The 12,485-nt window shown below is 39.6% G+C and overlaps 1 protein-coding gene and 1 pseudogene across 1 annotated transcript; one reads left to right on the top strand and one right to left on the bottom strand.

Annotated features, from left to right (window-relative positions):
• Nucleotides 1–7,386: 7,386 nt before the first annotated feature.
• LOC125585190 (probable disease resistance protein At5g63020) lies at nt 7,387–8,885 on the top strand. Its single transcript, XM_048753788.1, has one exon. The coding sequence runs from the start codon at nt 7,973–7,975 to the stop codon at nt 8,660–8,662; it is 690 nt and encodes a 229-aa protein (XP_048609745.1). The 5' UTR covers nt 7,387–7,972; the 3' UTR covers nt 8,663–8,885.
• Nucleotides 8,886–10,189: 1,304 nt separating this feature from the next.
• On the bottom strand, nt 10,190–12,278 carry LOC106395354 (annotated as a pseudogene).
• Between the last annotated feature and the right edge of the window lie 207 nt (nt 12,279–12,485).

Genomic DNA, 12,485 nt, shown 5'->3' with positions numbered 1-12,485 from the left:
GTTGTTTGCATAATCTTAACCATAACCAGCTAACTATAACAAAAAAAATCTATTAGCTGGTTTTGGCACCAATTGCTCTTTACAAAATTACATCATTAAAAAGTGAAAGTAATTTCCAAAACTCATGGTAACAACTAAGAAGAAGACGACTCGGGCCCTTTACCAACTCTCGTCTTCTGAACAGATATCCACAAAGGCTCACACTACATATATACGTTTTAGCCGGCTGTTCTTCTGATCATTTTTTGTCTAGTTAACACCCTGCAAAAAAAAATCACATTAAGAACACAAAACCAAAGGATCAGGAAACTGTTTATATCTCACAATAACAGTTTCTAGGTATAGTTTCTAGTGATTTTATTTTACCTGAATGAAACAAAGATTCGGACCTCTGCCGTAGAATTCCATGTATTTCAACATAAACATTCCACACTCAAATATAGAAAAACAGAGAAACAAGTTATACACATCTACTGTAGACATATGACCCAGTAGCTACTAGCTAGCAAAAATTATAGTAGGAAAAAGGATAGCATACCCATTACTCGGCTCATGAAGGTCCTGTACAGGCCATAAACAAAGGAAAGATCGAAGCTTTAATAGCAAATTTTCAACAAAAACATGAGAACAAGCCAAAACTCAAATATATTAATGTAAACCACCAGAAAAAACAAGTGCGAGAGCGTACAAGCAATAAACAACAAAAAAGAACAAATCTTTAGTGACAGTTTTCTAGCAGAATCATAGATGACAAGACTCAGTACATTAATCAAGTGCACGAGTGCATGAAAAAATATTATTTTTAAGAGGAAAGAACAGAGACTCTAGCCTTTGTCCTCCTTTTATTTTTTTTTATCAAACTTGTCTTTGTCAACACGAAATCAAAACATAAACGCGTAATTAACATGGAAGATGATATTCAAGACATGCGATTCATACAGACTATTATTCGCAACAACGGACGATTCTTTTGTTTTTGCGTGTGATTCGAGAGAGAGAGAGAGACAACTTGGACCAGTGTTTCCCAGATATGGAAATTGTGGAGACACCATTGATTATTAGAGAGTGAGAGCTTCTCACAATTTCCGACATTAACTACGCCTCCTACACATCTTCGACAATGACTCTCCGACCACACTTGCCCGTTCCCCTATTTGCATCCACAGTACACGGTATCTTTTCCAAACAAAGAAAAATCAAAGAAATTGTTAAAGTATAATCTAATCTCTCCTTGATACATTTACATAAGTTAGTTATTTATGTTATTACACAAAGAGTTGTAACTCTTCATGTTAAGAGGTGTGTCTCTTAGCCTAATGATTCGATCTCTATATAAAGATCAATCATTTGATGTAACATCAACACAAGAATCTCAATAATAAAAAGTATTTCAGATAAGTTACATCATTTTCGGAACTATCTGAAGTAAGCCTGTAACATCTATCTTATTCTTTCTCTCGAACTCGTGTGTAACACACAGTGATCGTTGTGTAACACAAGCGGTTGGTAAAAGATTAACATGGTATCAGAGCTCTTCGATTGAGAGGACGAAGAAGAAAGCACTAGTAAGAGAAACACTTGGCGTGGAGAAAATGAGGCTAGAGGATCTTGTCATACGATTTCGGAAGCACACGAAACGATGAAGAATCAAGTAATCCCCATATTTGATGGAGAGAAGTACGACTTCTGGAGCATCAAGATGACAACCATTCTCAAGACCAGGAAGTTATGGTCTGTGGTTGAAGAAGACGTAGCATCCTCACCAGCACTAGTGGAAGAAACCCCTGAAACGGCAAGGGCAAGATCGCTTAGAGAAGAAGCGATGATGAACGATACATTGGCGTTGCAAATCTTGCAAACTGCTGTATCGGATCATATCTTCTCACGGATTGCAGCAGCATCAACATCCAAAGAGGCGTGGGATGCATTGAAGGAAGAGTATGAAGGGTCTTCTCAAGTTCGTTTGATTAAGCTTCAAACGTTGCAAAGGGAGAACGAGAATCTGAAGATGTATGAGAATGAAGACATCAAGGTCTTCACGGATAAGATAGTTGAATTGGCAAATCAATTAACTTATCATGGTGAACAGAAGTCGGATGTTCAACTCATACAAAAGATACTCATCTCTCTCCCAGCCAAGTTCGATAGCATAGTCAGTGTGTTGGAGCAAACAAGCGATTTGACTTCAACAAAGATGACAGAGTTGATCGGGATTTTGAAGGCTCATGAAGCAAGGCTGGCTGCAAGAGAAGAAAGCACCAATGAAGGAGCATTTGATGCTCGTGTTAAGCACGGAAATTCTGGTGTTACATCAGACAACTCAAAGCGCCGAGGAAGCAAGAAGTGGTGTGGTTACTGCAAGAAGAACAATCATACCGAGAGCGAGTGTCTGAAGAAACAGAAGAAGGATGATCCAAAGAAGGATCACCGAAGTAACAAGGAGTGTTACAATTGTGGCAAGATAGGCCACTTTGCAAATCAGTGCTACTCAAAGAAGAAAGAGAAGGCACATGTGAGTCTCGAAGAAGACTCAAATGAAGATCACATGTTGTTCAATGCGAGCGAAGCAGCAACAACAGTGATGGAAGATGTTTGGTTAGTAGACAGTGGCGCAACTAATCATATGACAAAGGAGGAGAATTACTTCTCAAGGCTTGATAGGAGCATCAAGGTTCCAATAAAGATTGGAAATGGAAGCACGGTCATGACAGCCGGTAAAGGTGACATTACCGTCATGACTAAAGGTGGCAAGAGGACCATCAGAAATGTGTTCTTGGTTCCGGGTTTGGCGAAAAATTTGTTGAGTGTTCCACAAATTGTTTCAAGCGGATACCGGGTGAGTTTCTAAGAGAAGAGATGCATCATAGATGATGCAAAAGGAAGGAGGATATTGGATATCCCAATGACTCACAAAAGCTATCGAATCAGGATGAGTTCGGCTCAGGTAGAAGAAGCCATGAGCGCTAGTGAGCAAGGAAAGATGGAGACATGGCACAAGAGACTTGGTCATGTAGGCGACAAAAGGTTGCAACAAATGCAAGACAAAGACTTGGTAAAGGGGTTACCAAAGTTTATAGTCAAGAAGGAAGCATGTGAAGCGTGTAGACTTGGAAAGCAATCACGCAAAAGCTTCCCAAAGGAATCTCAAACTAAGACAAGAGAAAAGCTTGAGATTGTACATACTGATGTATGTGGGCCGGTGCAGCATCAATCCGTTGATGGAAGCCGATACGTTTTGCTATTCTTGGATGATCATACTCACATGTGTTGGGTATATTCATGAAGCAATAATCAGAGACATTCTCACTGTTCAAGAAGTTCAAAGCAATGGTGGAGAAGCAATCGGATTGTACCATCAAGACACTGGGATCAGATGGAGGTGGTGAGTTCACTTCACGAGAATTCAACCGGTTCTGTGAAGAAGAAGGAATCAATAAGCAAGTCACATTGCCTTATTCACCACAACAAAATGGTGCAGCGGAGTGCATGAATAGGACCTTGGTGGAGATGGCTAGATCGATGTTGGCAGAGCAAGACTTACCGCTCAAGTTATGGGCAGAAGCGGTATACACTGCCTCATACCTTCAAAACCGTCTTCCATCAAAGGCGATAGAGGAGGATGTCACTCCTATAGAGAAGTGGTTTGGACACAAGCCAGATGTGTCACACATGAGAATGTTTGGTAGCATATGCTACATACATGTCCCGGATCAAAAAAGGAGGAAGTTAGACGTCAAGGCAAAGCGTGGAGTCTTTGTTGGATATAGTAACCAATCCAAAGGCTATAGAGTTCTCATCTTGGAGAATGAGAAGATTGAAGTATCAAGAGATGTCGAGTTTGAAGAAAGCAAGAAGTGGGATTGGAAAAGGCAAGAAGAAGTAAGGAAGACATTGAAGTTGTCTAGAAAAGACTCTCATTCGTCTGAGGAACAAACCGAAGTTACATCCAGTCCTGAGGAACAAACCAAAGTTACATCCAGTCCTGAGGAACAAACCGAAGGTACATCCAGCCCTGAGGAACAATTTGGAGTTATTTTCAGTCCTGTTCTCTTTCAAAATGATGATCATGATACTAGTAGTGGAGATGAAGAAGCTTCTGAGGCACCAAGGAAGTTCAGGTCCATGGTTGATATCATGGAAAGGGCACCGAGAGTAGATCTCGATGAAGCGGCTCAAGCTATACAAGCTTGTCTTCATGCAAATGAAGAACCATACACTTATGATGAAGCGTGTGGTACCAAGGAATGGAGAGAAGCGATGAATGAGGAGATAGCCATGATTGAGAAGAACAAGACGTGAGAACTAGTGGACAAGCCAAATAAGAAGAATGTGATAAGTGTGAAGTGGATCTACAAGATCAAGACCGATGCAAACGGAAATCACATCAAGCACAAGGCGCGGCTAGTTGCAAGAGGGTTCTCTCAAGAGTAAGGTGTTGACTACCTTGAGACGTTTGCTCCTGTCTCAAGACATGATACAATACGAGCCATACTTGCCTATGCGGCTCAGATGAAGTGGCGATTGTACCAGATGGATGTGAAGTCAACCTTTCTCAATGGCGACCTCAAGGAAGAAGTGTATGTCACACAACCACCTGGGTATGTGACACACGGGAAGGAACACAAGGTGTTAAGGCTACACAAAGCTTTATATGGTTTAAAGCAAGCCCCAAGGGCATGGTATGGAAGGATAGATTCATACTTTCTTCAAAACGGTTTTAAGAGAAGTATGAATGATGCGGCTTTATACATCATGAAGCAAGGAGGAGATGTGTTGATCGTGAATCTATATGTGGATGATATAATCATCACAGGAAGCAACATTCAGAGCATCAACACATTCAAGGAGAACATGAAGAAAGAATTCGAGATGGTGGATCTTGGATTGTTGAACTATTTTCTTGGAATGGAAGTAATTCAAGACGATGGAGGCATATTTCTTTCACAAGAAAAGTATGCAAACAAACTTGTAGACAAGTTTGGGATGCGAGACAGCAAGAGTGTAAGCAACCCACTTACACCACAAGGAAAAGGAGTTGAAGATGACAAGGAGTATGGAGATCCGACTAAGTATAGAAGCATCGTTGGAGGGCTTTTGTACTTGTGTGCATCAAGACCTGATGTGATGTATGCAAGTGCCTATCTCTCAAGATACATGTCATCACCTCGCATGAAGCACTACCAAGAAGCCAAAAGGGTGTTAAGATATGTCAAAGGAACATCAAACTTTGGAGTGTACTTCACAAGCGTGAAAGAACCAAGACTTGTAGGCTACACGGACAGCGATTGGGGTGGTTCTAAGGAAGACAAGAAAAGCACTTCAGGTTATGTGTTTACTCTTGGATCAGCCATGTTCTGTTGGCAGTCAAGCAAACAACAAACAATGGCGCAATCAACAGCTGAAGCGGAGTACATAGCCGTGTGTGCAGCAGCAAATCAAGCAGTGTGGTTACAAAGACTATTTGAAGACTTTGGTCAGAAGTTTGAAGGAGGCATTCCGATCTTATGTGACAACAAATCAGCAATAGCAATTGGGAAGAATCCGGTGCAACACAGAAGGACAAAGCACATAGAGATCAAGTACCATTTCGTGAGGGAAGCTGAGCAGAAAGAAATCATTGAACTGAAGTATTGCAAAGGGGATGATCAACTCGCAGACATTCTCACAAAGGCATTGGGCGGTTCAAGGTTTGAAGATTTAAGAAAGCAGCTTGGATTCAAGTCGAGATATGATTAAGGAGGAGTGTTAAACTATAATCTAATCTCTCCTTGATACATTTACATAAGTTAGTTATTTATGTTATTACACAAAGAGTTGTAACTCTTCATGTTAAGAGGTGCGTCTCTTAGCCTAATGATTCGATCTCTATGTAAAGATCAATCATTTGATGTAACATCAACACAAGAATCTCAATAATAAAAAGTATTTCAGATAAGTTACATCATTTTCGGAACTATCTGAAGTAAGCCTGTAACATCTATCTTATTCTTTCTCTCGAACTCGTGTGTAACACACAGTGATCGTTGTGTAACACAAGCGGTTGGTAAAAGATTAACAGAAATTAGTATAAACTCAGAAACAATAAGATGTTGAAGATTCACATCTCTACGATTTAGATTTAACAAAAGGATTGGTCATAAAACCATCTCTGTGGCAATTCTTTGATGGCGATAAGTTATCGCCGATAACACCTATTCTCTCTTCTTCTTTGTTTTGTTTGAGAGAGAGAGAAAATAAAAAAATTCAAAAGTGAAAATATAGGAAAATAAAAAGTCAATTAGCATGACACGCGGGGTAACAGGTCTCGATAGGTAAGGCATAATTAACCTCGGTCTCTTACCCGTGGTTCTTAACTCATGATTTGGTTTTTTTCTTTTTACACTTTTCGGCTAAGAGACGACTTTTAGAGCATGATTATTGGAGGGTTCTTAGGGTGGGGTTCTTAGCGGAATATAAGAACACGTCTCTTAACTTTTAACTAAAAAAGGTAAGAACCGGCTCTTAAATAAGAAAAGCTAAGAACTCCCCAATAATCATGCTCTTAGAGCATGCGCAACGGGAATCCTTAGGTAGGAGTCCTTAGGGAAAAAATAATTAAATAATCAGTGGACCCTATCAAAAGCTAAGGATTCAATCCTTAAAATTCTTAAATAAGAACTCTTTCTTAGTGAATCCTTGCACTATTTGCGGGTCCCTACGACTACGTGGCGGCCCGTGAATGGTCATCTTTTTTTTTTTTTTTTTTTTTAAAAATCCAAAATATCCAGGATTAATCTGAAATGCCCTTGTCTCTAAGGACTCCAATGAGTCTTACCGTTGCGCATGCTCTTATATCACTTATTTAAGAGACGGTTCTTAGCTTTTCTTAGTTAAAATCTACGAAAATATAAGAACCGTCTCTTAACCGAAACTATGATGGTCTAAGATAGGGGTATCAGTGCCATTTAAAAAAGTGAACAGTATAACTTCCATATTTGCAAATTATGTGATTATGTTTGTACAGGAACTGCAATTTCTCTAATCGATACTTGTATGTATTCATTGAACTTGTGCAAGTTTTAATTAAAAAGAATACTATAATTATTGTGCTATTCTTTGTTCATCTTTTGATCCCTTTCGATGGCCCAATCCACAATGTTAAAGCATGTTGCTCTCTTCTAACTTTTGGAGATATCGTATATACTCTAATAATTATTACTCATTTGCTAACAGCTTCTCAGTTTTATCTTTTTTCTTTGTGGAGTCTTTTTTTTTTCTGCACCGATGGGTGGTTGCCTCTCTGTATCTCTGCCATTTGATCAAGCTGTGACTTCTGAGTCAAGTCACGCAATGGTTATGTGTCAAACAGTGGGAATCTAGAGAAAAAAATTTTTGTGGGGGCATAAATAAATAAAAGGGAAGAAACACCTCATGAGGGGATTACAACGGTGATCTAGAGGGGCAAACAGATCACTGGAACCAACTATCCTATGGAAAACTTGTTGTTTTTAATGGAAATATATTTATATTTAGATTTTTGTGGGGGCAGCTGCCTCCTCCCCACATAACGTAGGTTCGCCACTGGTGTCAAAGAGGGCTATATTCATAACGTCGAGGAGAATCTCACTGCTTTGGAGACAACTTTTGAAGAACTGAAGGCAATGCAAGATGATTTGTCAAGAAGGGTGGAAAGAGAGGAGGATAAAGGTCTAAGAAGGCTTGCCCAAGTTCAGGTATGGCTTACTAGAGTTGAGACCATTGAAAGCCAAGTGGTTTTTAGTGTTAGAACAACTGAACTTCAAAAGTTGTGCCTCTGTGGGTTTTTCTCGAAGAGTTTAAAATTGAGTTATTGTTATGGGAAACGGGTTTTCACTATGTTGAAGGAAGTTAGGAATCTAAAAGCTAACGGAGTTTTTGAACAAGTTGCTGATAAAGCTCAAGCGTCTGCAATGGTAGAGAGGCCTATTCAACCAACAATAGTAGGTCGGGAACAATGCTTGAAACAATATGGAACCGTCTCATGGAAAATGAAGTGAGTAGTATGGGTCTGTACGGCATGGGTGGAGTTGGTAAAACAACTCTACTCACACAAATCAACAATAAATTTCTCAAGAAAAAGAATGCTTTTGTCATGGTGCTTTGGATTGTGGTATCTAAGGATTTTTATATCCAGAAGATGCAAGAAGAGATTGCGAAGAAGCTAAGCCTGGCTGGCCAAGATTGGAACCAGAAAGATGAAGACCAAAAGGCATGTGACATACTTAATGTCCTAAAGAGGAAGAAGTTTGTGCTGTTGTTGGATGACATATGGGCAAAATTTGACCTAATGAAGATTGGAGTCCCATATCCAAGTAGGGAAAACAGATGCAAAGTAGTTTTCACCACTCGTTCTCTGGAAGTGTGTGGGGGCATGGGAGCTGATGTTGAGATTCCAGTCAAGTGTTTGCCCCCTCATGATGCATTGGAGTTGTTCAAAAAGAAAGTTGGAGAGATCATGTTAGGAAGTCATCCAAACATACCAGAGCTTGCAAGCATAGTTGCTAAAACATGTGAAGGCCTATCGCTAGCGCTTAAAGTCATTGGCAAAACCATGGCATGCAAACGGACGATTCAATTGTGGCAGCACGCTATCGATGATTTGACTTACTATGCTGCTGTGAAGATGAGATTCTTCTTGTTCTGAAGTTTAGTTATGATAATCTAAAGGGTGAACATGTCAAATCGTGTTTTCTATATTGTGCCTTATTTCCAGAAGATTGTAGAATTTGTAAGGATGACTTGATAAATTATTGGATATGAGAGGTTCATAGATGAAAATATAGGTATAGAAGAAACCTCTCAGGCCCGGTTATTGTGCTATTCTTTGTTCTCCAACCAACACAAGTTAACTCCTAAAAAGAGCCCTAGAAGAAACCTCTCAGGCCCGGTTCCCGATGTGCGCCGCTTGGATGGATCTGCTCCGCTCCATCACCACCGTTTAGGTTTCTCCTCTGAAGAAGCTCCCTCCTTGATGTTTCTGATGGTAACTGCTCCTCTCCCGCCACAGTTCAGGCCTCCTCCGGATCCACCACCGTGTAAGTTTTCCCTGCTTGGATCTATCTCTCCCATCGAGCCGCCGGAACCACCAGACCCTCCAGATGCACATGCTCTTCTTTGTTTCCTCATCACGTTCTCCAGTTTATCTCCTCGAGCGTTGGCCCAATCTCTAGATCTGGATTTCCCATTTTCGACATCTGAGTCCAGAAGTGCTCATAATGTTCTTGTAACTTGTCTCTGTTCCATCACTGCCAAGTACGTGGTTGCCGCTAGACTTCCCTCGCCAGAGACACCATTGTTACCTTATACTTCTCTATGCGATAACTCCCATCCAACTATTGGGTCCTTTATGATAGTTGAGTCCATCCTCTACTCTGCTATAGAGTGTTCACTGCCTATTACTTCCTTCTACTCTGTTATAGAGTGCTCGTTGCTTATTACTCCTCTTTACTCTGCTATAGAGTGTTTGCCTACTACTTGCTGGTTTCAGATCTTGATTATCACCACTCTTTTGAAACCAACTTCAACTTCCCTATTACCATGGTTTTTGTATTGTTGCTGCTCATGTGTTGCACGGTCAGACTTTGGATTGGAAGATTACTTTACAGATGATTCGCTCTCTGTACTATTCAAAGGCTCAGCATCTTGGTGTCACAGCGCCCTTGCTATTGTAGCCAGTGTTACGATTGTTAGTCATGCACTAGTTGCACTACCAATCACAAACATTAGATCACTAAGTGTGTTCTTTGTTGCTTATGGCGTCATTCCACTGCTTAAACCTAGTGTTGTCGAGATACGAGGACGTCTCTGCAATGTTAGCTGTTTATGTATAATGATTGCTTCTATCTTTGTGTTTCTGCTTGCCTTTTGTTGCAGCAAATTTGTTAGCCAGTATGGCTTTGTTATCATCTTTGTAAACACTTCTTCTGATGGAGATTAGTTATCTATAAAATCTTGTTTGATCAAAAAAAAAAAAAAAAGGCTGAAAACAAGGCTTCTAAGATAATGGGTAGCCTTATTTGTTCATCTTTATTGATACAGGATGAAGAATCAGATTACGTATCTTGCATGATGTGGTTCTTGAAACAAGCCAGCAAAATTTCAGTATGAGATCAAGTTAGAGAAAACGAATAGGGCAGCATGAGTTAAAGTTGATGATTTGGTAGTCTTGGGGAAGTACAGAAACAGAACAAGAAAGAAAAGGGAGTATGATAAGTACTCGGGTGGATGAGGATGAGCTGGCTAATATGAACAAAGGGGAAGCTGACATGGCAGTTTGGGAAGGTGTTATTGGCTGTTAAGAGTCAACAACAAGATTCATATAAAACGGGAGCAGTCTTCTTCATTGGAACTTGGCTTGGAATTGGTTTGTTTCTTTCGATCAGAGGATTGATTTCTTTGTGATTGGGCTCAAGCTCGGGACTTCCCGACTTGAGATTGTTCTTTGTCTCTTTTCATAAAGAAACTCACGGTTAAGCTTTATAAGAAGACTAATTTGTCTTAAAAAAGAATTGGCATTGACGTTAACAACGGGAAGTACTCTTATTATGCTGCATCAAAGAAAACAAGAACCATAACACTAGAAATTCAAACCATAACTTTGCAACTTTTCTTGAATAATCATGTCTATCTTGTTCTCCATTTCAGTCGTAAGATAATTTTTCGAGTCACCGACTTCCCCTTTACGGAAAAAATTCTTGTGATCCACATTGTTTACTTTCCCGGTTTTGTTAACCTCCAAACTGCTCAGATTACGCAGAGAGCAAAGGTCCAAGATCTTGTCCACAACTCCACTCTCTTCTTCTTGCTTAGTAAAAGGACAACCCAAGAAGTCGGCAAGTCTCTTGATCTGTTCATGAGGCTCTGCTTTCATTTCCTCATACCTCATGAAAAGGACATGCTTGGGGTCTTCGAAGCTTCCTCTCCAGTAGCTCAAGAGATGGTCCCAAAATGGTCCATAAAAGATAGTTCCATTGCATAACGATTTGAACATAGAGTCGAGAATGCTTCTAGTTGGTTCTATTTTAAAAATAGCACAGGCAAAAAGCCAAGTGGAGACCAACGTGTCCTTCAAGTTCCTACACACGTAGACAATCTTGCAAGGAGACTGCTTGAGGGTTTCCTGCATCGCGTGCAGTGGCATGTGAGTCGAGAACAGCCTCGGAGTTGCTGAGAAGTTGTCTAGGTTAGGACTTGAGCTTTCGTGATAAACATCGATCTCCAAGAATGGTACAATGCCATGAGGATTATCATATAGTAGAGGATGATCATTTGAAGAAGAGCGACAGTGAGGGCCTTGAGCCAAGTAGTGCCTGATTTTGGATAAGAAGCAAGTATTATATCGGTGTCCTGTGGCTGAAAACCACTCTGGAAATTGAGAACGCCTTGGAGGGTGTTGTAATAATACCAACATCCTTGATATTTACAAAGCTTCTGTCCTTGGGAATCTGTGTGTGAAGGAAGCGAAGAAATCAACTTCTTGGTTTCTTCGCTTATCTTGTCGTCTCTTACGTTGGGTGGAAGCTCCTTCGGATCCATTTGTTTTGTTGGTTCTTACCTTCTTGTTACAAAAGATGTGTTTAAGCTTCAAACGAAGTTATAATTGATCCAAGAAAAAAAAACAAATATATATATTGCTGGTAATAAAGACGAAACCTAATTTTGCTGGTATTCTGTTAAGAAAAATATTTAACGTGTAGAATATAATTAGCTATTGGGTTAGTTGGTGTATAATATGTGAAATGATTCGAATCAATTGATTCCCTGCAAGGCTGCAAGTATTCATTACAGCTAATAATAATTTGAGTTCCCAATAAATCAATCCCACATGATACATGAGTTTTAAATAATCTTTGATTCTAAAATCTCGGTAGCTTGTGTCTAGGTACAATAACAGTTTATAATCATACTCCCTCCGTTTTCTTATATAAGTCGTTTTAGAAAAAAATTTATGTTCCAAATTATATGACGTTTTCGATTTTCTATGTAAAATTTATTAACACTTAATGTTATATGACCAATGATAATATACCTTCTATTTTATTATTGGTTGATTTGTGGTTAAGTAAATAATTAATGATCTTTTTGTTTATAAAATATAAAAAATTTATGATTTCTTAATCTATGTGCATAATTCTAAAACGACTTTTATTAAAAACCGGAGGGAGTATAATTTATTATCATAGCCGGCTGGTGTGATGCGTATTGGGGTGCATGCCTTATCTCTCGTTGCTCCTCGGCCAGATGGATAATCCAGTTTGGGTGTTCTCCTATCACTTCGAAAACAAAGAAACAAAATGTTGTATCCTTTAAGCTGATTTTTGTGCAATGAAAGCTATCACCAGAGAATTTATTTGGGTAAAATAACTTCTTCTCAAGCTAGATATTGATCACAATGTACCAATGATGATTTGCTGTGGTAACAAGTCGCAGTTAGATATAAGTGAGAATCCGATTCTACATGAAAGGAC

The sequence above is a fragment of the Brassica napus genome, chromosome C4, assembly GCF_020379485.1.
Source record: "Brassica napus cultivar Da-Ae chromosome C4, Da-Ae, whole genome shotgun sequence".
NCBI lineage: Eukaryota > Viridiplantae > Streptophyta > Magnoliopsida > Brassicales > Brassicaceae > Brassica > Brassica napus.
The sequence above is the reverse complement of the archived record's forward strand: the minus strand, read 5'-3'. Positions and strand labels throughout refer to the sequence as shown.